General features: G+C 33.6%; 2 protein-coding genes across 5 annotated transcripts in view; both read right to left on the bottom strand.

The window, feature by feature from the left end:
* LOC111414883 (discoidin domain-containing receptor 2-like) overlaps positions 1–12,591 on the bottom strand; it is a 154,886-nt gene that overhangs the window by 90,888 nt on the left and 51,407 nt on the right. The gene's annotated exons all lie outside the window — the stretch shown is intronic.
* LOC139429843 (chromosome partition protein Smc-like) lies at positions 5,106–6,887 on the bottom strand. The gene has a single exon (XM_071196077.1). The coding sequence runs from the start codon at positions 6,782–6,784 to the stop codon at positions 5,192–5,194; it is 1,593 nt and encodes a 530-aa protein (XP_071052178.1). The 5' UTR covers positions 6,785–6,887; the 3' UTR covers positions 5,106–5,191.

Raw genomic sequence — 12,591 nt, 5'->3', positions numbered from 1 at the left:
CGTGCAAGTGCGTAGGTGCAAAATGTCGAAACATACGATAAAATTAGATGATAAGAAAACTGTACGTGTTATGATTAATTTTCGAGAGGCTGATGCTAAAAGGATTAGCAATTTTTTGACAATTCATGGCTTCGGACCTAATGAAGTCATCACCAAATTAAAATTTTAGGAAGTTCTTACTGCCAAAAGTTAAAAAAGCATATCTGAAAGATCAGGTACTAGGACATACGATGTAATAAACCAAAAGTATTTTGATCTCCTATCGCTAAGCAACACAATTTTATTTTGGCTGATCTCAAATATGTATCGAATTTTGTTATTGTAGTTTCACTCATTCGCAACAGATTTTTGAAATCGCGATTTCTTAACTCTGTATCAACAAAATTTGTTGCTTCCGACACCACCCTCTTCGTTTACGTTTTCGTCTCAAAGACTCGTTCAAGCGATCAATTTTCTTTACTAAATTGGCACAAAAAACGGAACTCACGACAGCACACCCTTCAGCAATTAGCTCGTTCATGATTCACGCTTCGTTGTAAACTGACGGAAACGCTCCTAAGCAGTGTGAACTGTCAAGGTTACTTGCTTTCGTGTTTTGACACGCGAGCGTGCACGCTAGTGTTATTAATGCTCGTGTTTCACCTCTAGTGGGAACACAGATTAATGAACGAAAGTGAAGCGTGAAGATAATCTCGAGATATTTATTGACATACATGCCAATAGTCATGGGCAAGTAGATATCATTAACATATTAATTACATATCATTATCTTGAAAACAGATTATTTCAGGCAATTTCTATTGATTAAGGTACCGACATAGCAACTCGATTACTAGCGACTTAGGCTTAATTAAGTTATATACCTTTGCAAATTGTACACTTTTGTATCTATATATCATGAATGTAGTGAAATACTGAAATAACAACTTCAGAAAATACAATTTCATAGTCAACTACTGAATTTTCGATGATTTTAACATTAATGAAATACGTGTCTTTAGTTGTGTTTTTTATGTAAACGACAACGTTTTTTCAAAAATAATAAGAGTGAAAGAAGTTTTAGAATTAAATTCTACATGAAATGAGGTAATAATGTATTAAATCAGCTAAAAGGTTAGTCAATCCTTTGAAACGCCTCAATTGATCTCAACTTGCTACCAATTAATGCCCTTGATACGCTTATAACGTATATCAAATTTGGATTTTCTAGCTTTACAACTTAGTATAGAGGTAAGTTATGTTAAATCATCTTAAATTATTGTTCTCTACATGTCCCTGCTCTGTGTCGGTTCTTATGCGAATTACCCTGTATATCTAAAGCCGAAAGTGTACGTTTTATATTATTTATCTTGTTGGGATCCATACATTTTCCATCCCATTACATTTTCAATTTATTATAATGCTTAACTAACTTACTATTTACAGGTTTGCTACCCACCACATTTCCTCATTTATAGTGGTGGAACGGATATCCGGCAACTATCCGCTATCCGGCCTATACGGCAATTTTAAAATCCGGTACTACACGAAACGATAAATGTATAACATCTCTTGTTGAAGTTTCGTGTAGTTTTCTTCTCTGTGCTTGTAATTCATCATCACATTCATTACTAACAGAACTGTCGCTGTTATCACTTTCGATTATTAATTAAAGTATCCTCTTTTTAATGCAAAAAGCCGTTTTGAAAAATCACTTTCAGTTCTTGAGAAATAAATTTTTGAAATGATCGACAATTTTTTCGAATTTTGCAATTTTCGTCGATTAAGTTTTAAAAATTCGTATAAAATCCAGTTCTTGGAATATAAGTATGAAAATTTCCCAAAATGTTAATAAAAGTGTCCTCTTTCCAATGAACAAACACGTTTTGAAAAATAAGTTTTAGGTTTTGAGAAAACAATATTTGAAGTTTTGATAAAATTTTCGATGTTACAGCTTTCATCGATAATTTTCAAAATTCGCTATAAAATCCATTTCTTGAAGGATCCTTGTGGAAATATCACCAATTATTCATTATGGTATCCCCTTTTTAATGAAAAAAGCCGTTTTGAAAAATCACTTCTTGTTCTTGAGAAATAAATTTTTGAAATAATCGACAATTTTTTCGAATTTTGTAATTTCCGTCGATTAAATTTTAATAATTCGTATAAAATCGATTTTTTGGAATATAAGTATGAAAATTTCCCAAAGTGTTAATAAAAGCGTCTTCTTTCCAATGAACCAACTCGTTTTGAAAAATAACCTTAAGTTTTGGAGAATACAACATTTGAAGTTTTGATAAAATTTTCGATGTTGCAATTTTCATAGATAACTTTCAAAATTCGTTATAAAATTCATTTCTTGTGGGAATATCGCCAATTATTAATTAAAGTATCCTCTTTTTAGAGTTGCTTTGTTAGTTAAATCAGTATCAAAAAAGTTCATTTTGTATCTTGGATCTAAATAAGTTGATATATCTCATCAACTTTCTTATTAATTTCATTTTTCGAAAACTGCTATTAAAAGTTTACTTTTGCGTAGTACTTAGCGACCGTCAAAACGATAGTTTTTTGTCAACAGGACGTAATAGTATATTAAAAAACAAGTTTCGTAAGACACGCTTGAAATGCACGAATCCATGTTGAAAAACGAGTGGCGAAGCCACGAGTTTTTTAATGAATGAGTGCTTTAAGTCTTATGAAACGTGTTTTTTATGCTATTTTTTGTAATTCGCGTTTTTATACTTTTTTTAACAAAAATAAAGTAAATTTTGGCAATGTAGGGAAATAGGTATGTAGCAGTTGGTAACACCGGAACACTTGAAAATAGAAACTTTGAATTGACAATTAGAAACTGTCAAAACACAAAATATATTCACCTGAAAAAAATGTTTGATGTACACTTCCCAAAATAAGAGAAATTGCTCAGAGTCAATGTCCTCATCATTGTGTACTTTGTATTCGATGCTAAGAACGTGTTTAAACATCCATAGACAAAAATTGTCACATTGACAACTAAAAAAATTAATGACCCAATGTCACCAACTTGAACTGGTTCCATAAAATGTTACTAAAATCTCATTAAAGCATCGGATGCTGTAAGGAGTCTCATTACAGCACCCGTTTGAGTACTTACTGTTATAGCTTCCATTACCGAGCGAATCCTTGAGCGAATTACAAAAAAGTCTTTTACGTCCAGGACGCAAAAGACTTTTTTCTTCAAACGTCATTAAATGACAACTTTGTTGTCGTGTTTACTCGCGGTAGAAGTAAGTCATTGTTGCATAACGACGGTTGGTAAGATCAACATAGCAAAAAAGTACTTCAGCGTTATGGCGCTAAAGTAAATTTCACTTTAGCGCCATAGCGCTGAAGCACATGTCACTTTAGCGCCGTATATTTAATACATAATAAGTTAATTGTCATTTTATTAAATTTATTAAAATTTATATTGCAATTATTTGCAACGTTTGAAGAAAAAATACTATGTTTTATTCGGAAGAGAAGCAGATTCGTTTGTGGCTGGTCCGTCATTGCCGGACTCACTTCGTTCGTCCGGCAAACTGTCGGACACGCCACAATTTTAACGGCTCATCTGTCATTAGCGACTCACTGCGTTCGTCGCTAAGCGACAGACCACGCCATAAAAAGCACTGCTTCTCTTCCATATAAAACAATATACTATTACGTCCAGCTACGACAATCAACGAATTTGATACTATTAATTGTTAATTTATTGTTATGAACAAATTATGAACACAAAATAATCAACATTTAATTGTTTTATTATTTCATTTCACGTTTAAATGCAAATTTATAATAGTACATTTGTTCAATCAGTGAGGTTAAATCCATGTGACGTTAAGTTTTTGATATAACATTAAATGAATTCTAAATGTCATTATACAGAATTTGGTCTTTTTATTAATTTATAACTTTAGAATACGCAGTTTTCGAAAAAATGTTGTTTGATACACGACAGCGAAATCCTTTTGCATTCTCGAACGATTTTCGAAACTTTCGTTCTCGAATGCAAAAGTGTCATTTCGCTATCTTGTATCAAAAATAACTATTTTATTCAAATATCGCAATAATGTGGCAATATAGGGTATCACTTCAGAAATGCACCAGAAATTATAACCATAATGGCCGGATAGATATGCCGGATAACCGAATATCCGGCCGAAGTGGATGCCGAATATTCGGTATCCGGCTTTTCGCAAAATCACTATCCGTTCCATCACTACTCATTTAGTAATTGTCCATAAATAATACAACAGTATAGATTTTCTTGAATGAAACTTACATTGCCAGTGACATTTATACGTTCCTTTAGTACTTAACATGAAGTCGATTCATTTACTCTCGCTATTTAGCCTCTCATCTTTGTATACCAAGCTTACACAGTTTTATACTTGACAAGCAAGAAAGATTGCGACTGAATAAGCAAAAATCAACAATATAAGAGTGGCGAAATGGAAACTTGAAAATGTTGTCTTACAATTAGTTTTGACGGAAAATTTACTTAAACTACTACAAATAATAATTAAATATGAATTCTAAATATGAATTTTTCATATTCATATGAAAAATGAATATGGTTTAAATGTACATCTAATATTATTGCTCCATTCATTATTCATTTAAAGTTGAATACCGTTTGTTAAAAACCGTGTATTTACCCAAAGCTTGCATTTAATGCAATTTTGACGTTTTTTTCGCATAAAAAGGCCTTCGTTGAAATGCCGTTTTTATCGGCAAAGGCCCTTTCTCGATTTATAATCGATTTAGATGGACACAGAACCGTGCATCACAGGACGCGTCCCATAAAATAAATAATTCGTCGGCACCGGTCCCAACAAAAATTTATCGTTACGGTCGCGTTTGTTCGAATTAAAAATCGATCGGAATTTTTTTCTGGTGTTCCGCGCGCTCCGTCCTTTTTGCTTTGTTTTTTTTATCTCAACAAGGCCCGGTACCCACTAAAATTTTAATTAAGTACCCAGGCGCATTTTTTAGGGAGTGCTATCAAAAAAATTATATATAACATAAAAAGTGGGTCTCCACATCCAAATTGAAGGGGTTCTATATACGAAGTTTCAAAGGGAAAATTATTTCAAACATTAAAATTGGTTATTTAAAAAAATATATTTAGTTTAAATATTTTGTTAAAACATACATACACTTAGTTATATTCTAAATTAGAGTTTTGTTTTTAGATCTTCTTCAATGGTGGTTGATTTAAATCTCCAAGTACATCTTTAGCTTCTTCGGCTAGTGTATTTTCTTCTTCAGCTTCTGCTTCTAATCGTAACAATTCTTCAAATTTATGGCGTGAAGCATCGTCGTGAGCTTTAAATATGATATCCAATAAGCAACTTTTTGCAGCATATTCAATATCTTGGCGTAATCTGTCTTGTTTAATCCTGTCCCTTTCTTCTTCAAGCTCCTGTATTTCTTTTTTCTTCACTTCGTCAACTTCTTGATTGTACCTATATTTAAATAACCAATGCCCTAAATAATGAATTGGGTCTCTGGGTTGTTTTACTACGATTTCCGCTAATGCCAAAGTAAGAGGTTTGCCAACTGATAATTTTAAGTATTTAACATCCTCCGAAGACATGATATCCTCATCAAGTGATGAGGTTGATGTAGTTGGTTTACTAGATGGTGCTAAAAGCATGTCGAGTTCTGCATCACTGAATAAACCTAAGGCTTTTAAATCTTCAAGAGTAAGGATTCTTCCTGACATAGTTATAAATCTTCCCGAATCCGTCATTACAATACCATGTTGTTTTAATCTCTCTCGTAACATCATCTTATCAATATCTAAACCATCTAATAAACCGAGCTTTTTCGCTTCATCAATTGTTAAAATTCTACCAGATGAAGTAACGATATGCCCAGAAGGAGTTAATCTAAGACCACGATTCATTAGTTCTTTTAGAAATTCAAGCTCCTCTAATTGTTGTTTTGCTATAGCTAACCGCCTGTTAATTTCAATAAGTTGTGAAGGCGATGCTCCAAGTTTCATAGCTTCGAGAGCGTTTATTTCATCTAAAAGGTCATTTTTCATAGACGCATATGTTTCATCATCTATTTGGCAATCAGCCAATGCAAACGCAGCTTCTTGTTTTTGTTGTTGAAGTTGATCCATTAATGATCCTTGTGATTCATTAAGTTCTTGTATTTTTCGATCTAGTTCAGCTAGTAAAGCAGCTTTTTCCTCATCAGTTAAATCGGTCCTATTAAGTATTTCAAGTCTCTGTCTCTCCAAATCTAGCAATTCGGCATTGTAATGTCCGGTAGCTTCCATTATTTGAATGTTTAAAGCGGCGATTACACCATCCAAGTTTTCTAATGATCTCAAACGTTCTCTGATAACAGCCAATCGTTCTTCCAAATCACAGGTAGCTTTATCTTTGTCAGCTTGAATCTTAGCTATTTCTTGATCTAATTCGCATATAATTGCGTCGATTTGATCAACCGAAGCCGATTTTTCATCAACGATCCCTTTGTTAGTTAAGAATTTTCCCATAATCTTGTCTTGTTCTACACGCATACTATCTATTTGTTCTTGGATAACATTCTTACTAGGATCACAAATTGATTTAACATTTTTTTTCTTTTCTTCTAATTCTTCGATTGCTTTATCTGTTGCGTAATTGATATTTTCGATTTTTAGCTCGATTTTTTTCATCTCAGCTCCAAATCTACTGATAGCTGGTTGTATTAACCCTGAAGTATCCGGAACTGGATCTATAGGTTTGGATAATTCCTCCTCCCTTTTCTCCTCTATGAATGACATTTTGTGTGTTTTTAAAAGAAATCGATTTGTGTATAAATGTTAATAAAAATTATTGAAATAGATAGATGGTAAAAGATTAAAAGTCATTTAACTGTTAATGTCAAATGTAGCGTTTTTGTTTTAAGCGATGATCTGGATCAAGAAATAAAGTCTAAAATTATCTCTGTAGGTGTTCTTTTATTAAGAATACGTAATTTTAATACACTTAATTATTTCTTGTTAATTTAAGAAAGATACCTTTTCTTCGTTCTCTAAATCACTTTCACTCTCTTCATCTTGTTCCGTTCTCTCAGTGCGTTTTGCTTCAAAAAAGTTAAATCGAGATACGTCATCGTGAGCTTTAAATATAATATCTAATAAGCACGATTTTGTAGCATATTCCATATCTCTTTGTATTTTTTCATTCCTTAGCTTTTCCCTTTCTGCTTCTAATTCCTTAACTTCCTTCTTTTTAATTTCGCCGACTTCTTGGTTATATCGATACTTGTAAAGCCAATGTCCCAAATAATGAATCGGATCTCGAGGTTGCTTCTTTACTAATTCGGCCAATGCTAAAGTAAGCGGCCTACCAACGACTGCTTTCAAATATTTAACGTCTTCTGAAGACAAATTTTGATTCGAAGTAACAGAAGCGATTGGTCTAGTTGAAAATTGTAATAGAATATCAATTTCATCATCATCCAAGATATCTAATTCTTTTAAGTCATCAAGTGTACGAACGTTTCCAGATAAACTGATGAACCTCCCGAAATTGGTCATTATCACACCATTTTTTCTAAGTTTTTCTTTTAAGAGGGTTTTTTCAATCTCCATTCCATCTAATAAACCATCAATTCTTGCATCTTCGACAGTTAGTACTTGATTATGATGTTTGATACGCCCGGAAGGTGTTAATGTGAGTCCTCGTTCATGAAGATTTTCGTCCATTTGTATCATTTCATATTTCAACATATCCAAACCTAATCGTATGTGAATTTTTGTTGATTCCATTGGAGATTTTTCATCACTAATTATTGCTTTTAGGGTATTTATTTCATCGACAAGATCAGCCATATTACTCGGAAGCATATTTAATGTTGATTTTGTTAACTCTTTGGTTTTTTGTATTTGTTTTTCTAAATTTAATAAATCCTTGTGAATTATTTCAGACATTTTTAGTAACTTATTGATTTGGTTAATTAAGTTTGTTAATGATGATTCCCAACCGACCTATTTAATGTTTTCTTTGATTTTTTAATCATAGAATAATTCAGAAATCATTTCCTTAAAAGTCTTTAGTCTTGCAATGTTTTCATCTCCCCTTTAAATATCTTCGAAAAATTTGGATATGCCCATATAAATGCAGCTCTTCTTTATAAAAAAAAATAAATTAAAGCAAATTAATTTTAGAAAAAAAAAATTATTGTCATTCTTTGACGAATATTGTCATATTTACACAGTAAAATCGCTTTATTTTGTTTTTACAGCTAACATAATCTTTATAGTGATATCATTATGTTTATACCATAAAAAACGTTCAGATATAAGATGATTGATAGTGTTAATGTAATTAAGAATACATTCCTCATCACATTAAAATCAACAAAAATTTCAACAGTACAATATTTACGGCATAAAGGTAATAATGCTCAAGTGTCTGTAAATCCAGCTGCTAGTGAAACTAATAAGACACAAGAAAAAAGTAGAATTCTGCAGCTAGCGAGCAAACCATTTTCACCATAATGAAGATGCTCAACGAATTTTACACTGAAATGTGGCACAAAAAAAAATTAATAACTCGTTCCTGAAAATCATTACATTCAAGGCAAATAGACTAAAGCAACGAGTCCAAATACTAGAAGTTTTTCTATACTAGCCATATAGATATAGTGCTAATTTACGAGACAATTTTTCAATAAGATTTACATCATAACTCGTGGATATGATGCCTACTACACTATTCATTCAAGAGATCGTGCTTGATGAGCTACAGCTGTAATTATGAAAGATAATATACAACACTTTCAAGGAGAGGAGATCAAAAGGCATGAAATACAAGCCATCATAGTTATCATCAAGAACAATAGCACATATTGTCCACCAAGTCACAAAATAATGCAACGACATTACAAAAAATTGTTTTCAAAATTCGTTCATCATTGGACGAGACATCAATGTTCAATACAAAACGTAGATCCGCTGTTGATAACACCGGGTAAAGCAGTGAATTAGTGACTGCTATTAATATTGTAAACTGTAATTATCATTCAGGTGGTGAGCCCAATTATTGGCCTACCAACAACAATCAGTTGCCAGAGCTGCCAGACTTCTTCATCTCCAAGACCATCACAACTGATCAAATAAAATCAAAAGCCTATGTGATTAACATCTAACTGCACCTCAGTTTTATAACCTTAAGTCATCAAAAAAGTAATGAAACCAAATCTTACTAACAAATCTTTTGAGTGGGGCAACCTCAGAGTAAGGCCAGAAAACTTAATTAGTTTAAAAGCAAGTTTAAAAAATAATATGATCTTAACGCTCTGACTCATAATCTTATCTCAAATCATTAGAACAAATTCGAGCAATTATAAAGGAGGTAACCTCTGCAGCAAAAGAAACGCAGAACATGGTGTTAATTAATTAATTAATTAAACATCTAGCTAATGTATTTCTTGTAGATATAACATTTGTTTATTAGCCAAAAATAACTGTGAAACTGGAAATCGATACTAACGTTAAAAAAACCTTAAAAAAGTCCTGGAATGATTGAAATTTCATCTGGCTTATAAACAGAACTGTCAGGAAAAGTAATCCTCATGTTGATATACTTGTTTAATGCCAGATTAACACTGAAGCCAACCTCAGACCACTAGAGTTGGATCATATCTGGATCCTATCTGGATGTTACTTGTTATGTCCAAATTGTTTGACAGATTACTGTTAAAACGTCTTAAACCACTCTATCATCAACATACCAGTTATAATTTCGTAATCGCCATTCTGTAATAGATTAAGTGATATACCAATTTCAGAAGATGTTGTACTTCTATTATTATTACTTAACAGGTTTGAAGTCACAGTTGAAATCAATTCACGTCAGTTTTGTATTGCAGCAAATAAACACCAATCTAACGCTATTTTTTCATTTCTCAATAAGAAACAATAAAATATCTCTGCAACCTTGATGGCATACTGAACTGGAATTATCATGTTAGATAGAAAGCTGAGCAGATAAGAATCAATAGTGGACAAATGTACTGGTTAGTTGGTAAATGCTCCCAACTGATTCTGCAATCAATGAGACTACTTTATAAGTCCATTCTTAAGCCTATCTTACGGCATCCTTTGATGATCCAACGTAGTCAAAACAAATTTCTTAGACTGAGAATGTTTATCGTTATGTAGAACTGCATGATGACCCCGAAATCAAATGGATACACGAAATAATCCTGGATTTCGCAGCTACGAATTAAAAACACTGCTGCAACATCCTTACGTTGAAGTCATTCAGCTCCTCACGAATTTTTATAGTATCAAAACTAAATATAGTTCAAGTAAGAATCTTAATCTTGAAAAAACGCGTATTAGCCCGCACTTGATTCGTACGCGTACTTTTCGTACTATGGCAAATACCTACTAATTGAGAGAAGAGTTGAAATTATATTTAACATATAGGTAGAACATGTATAAAATGTATTGTGTTTAAACCAAACAATATCACCTTTTCCTAAATATTTTACAGATAAAGTACTTTATGGTAGTTGAAGAATCTTAGCAACCCTTATTGCGCAAAACACGTTTTACATTCAACCTCGAAAGCGCTCTCACGGTTAGCTACACTTCGCGTTAAAGATAGCTCGACACCGAACAGGGTTGTATTGTATGAACTTTTTAGTAGTGCAGCCAACGGAATCTTTCGGCATAGAAGAGAGATCGATAGCGTTGGTAATGCATATCCTGGCCTCCTTATTGCCATTCAAACCTTCACAATATCGGCGAGATGAGGCTAGAAGCTGCTCGAGTTGTTCATTACCCCGTACAGGAGGCACTTCTACGACAGTGTTACCGGGTGCTTCGCACACTTGTGGAGTGCATTCGAAGGCTCTCGACGGTGGTGAGGACGAAGCGTCGCGACGGCAGCGTCGACGTCGTCGGTCGACTCTCCAACTCGAACCGTGTTTCCATGACAGCAAAGCCTCAGGTTGTGGGTAATGACGTTCCTTGCAAAAACCTTTTAACAAAGGTGAAACTTTTTCTATATACCGAGCGGACGAGCAGACCAGACCAACTCTCCGAACCTGAAACCCCCCGCGGAAGACTTACTTTTTATATTCATAATAAATTTTAGACGCGCCTTTGTTGCTGGCATGTCGGTGTTGAAGAAAAAAAATAATAAAAAATACTGTTCGGACGGACTTAATTAAAATTTTTGTGGTCTGGGTTAGATAAAGAACGTAGACAAAATAATTGGGTTCATGAAAATTAAATTAATAAATCTGATATAAAGTTACGTGTAAACAAGGTTGTGGAACATACATTCTCTCCTGATAATAAAGTAACTAAACGTGTCGCTGAAATTATTATGAAATTGTTGTACAAACTACTTTTTATTTTGGATTTAGTTTCGAGTTTGATCTCATCATACGATATGTCCTAGTTGCTGTATGTGAAGCTGAAAGCTTGTTATAGTAATCGAGTGTATTATGATTGGTATTACTGCTTCACTACCCGGATTGGGCTGCGGTATACAGTATGTAATCAGTGCTAAGTACACTAAACTTAATTCAATTATGATCTACATCGAATCACTCCAATTGCGAGAGAACGTTTGTCCTTTGATCACAATCGAATAGATAGTTACTTTAAATTAAACTACATCTTAGTTATTTTAAAGCAATAAAACTGTGATATAATAACGGTTGAATCAGCAAAACTATCTGTTTTATTAAATTTTATGACTTCTAGAACAATATGCACATAAATTTTGTGTTTTAGACGTTGATTTAACATTTCATAACCACAACAAAACACCCTATTGTTTATCGTTACAGCTATTATAGTGCCCGGTGCACTATAATAACCCAAAAGCAATCAATCAAAAACCTCGACAATAAATATTTAACCGTATTTACCCGAGTTTCTGGTACGGTGCCTGGAAGGTCCGTTGTTTACGAAGAATAGCCCGCGATAGAAGTAAGAGTAGAGCAAAGAAAAGAAAGAAAGTGGATGCGAAAACGGGAAGTAGCGGTCGTCTCCCCGTTTTCACAGAGCTTTTCACCACGCCCCTGCGGGCTGTGTTCGCCGTGGATTACGATTCATAAAACATCAACACTCAGCGTAATCAATGTTGGCCGCCTGAATGCGCTCGCTCGCGGCCTGAATTAGAGACGCCGCGCGGTTGTTTGCACGCCTTACGAGCTCATCCCTTCTCGTTTGCAACCACCCACGGTTCAACAAAGAGCCCCCTTCGGCCCATAAATAGTTGAAAGCCCTCCGAGTGGCCGGCATAAGGGTCAGCGTAATTATATATGTATACCCCTACGGCAGGCATCTAAGCGAAGACAAAAGGGTTGGAAAACGTCGTCGTCCGGAATTGCGTTCAAAAGACCGTTTCCACAGTTAAATTTTCCATGCATACATTCTTAAACGGTTTTCAAATGGAAACAATGAATTTGTTACGGTTCAAAAGGTTTCAATTTCCTGTTTATGATTCGAAGAAATTCAACGAACTGTTTCAAATTTAGGTAAATGTCTATATTGCTATGTTAAGGATTTTCGTTAAGTACTTTTTGTTATTTTATTATTAATTAAAATTAATGTTTTGT

The sequence above is a fragment of the Onthophagus taurus genome, chromosome 1 (assembly GCF_036711975.1).
Source record: "Onthophagus taurus isolate NC chromosome 1, IU_Otau_3.0, whole genome shotgun sequence".
Taxonomy (NCBI): domain Eukaryota; kingdom Metazoa; phylum Arthropoda; class Insecta; order Coleoptera; family Scarabaeidae; genus Onthophagus; species Onthophagus taurus.
Note: the sequence above shows the minus strand (reverse complement) of the source record. Positions and strands in the feature narration are given on the sequence as shown.

Bases quoted from the DNA above. Each gene is read 5' to 3' on its own strand.
- LOC139429843 (XM_071196077.1), bottom strand. From the start codon at position 6,784: ATGTCATTCATAGAGGAGAAAAGGGAGGAGGAATTATCCAAACCTATA.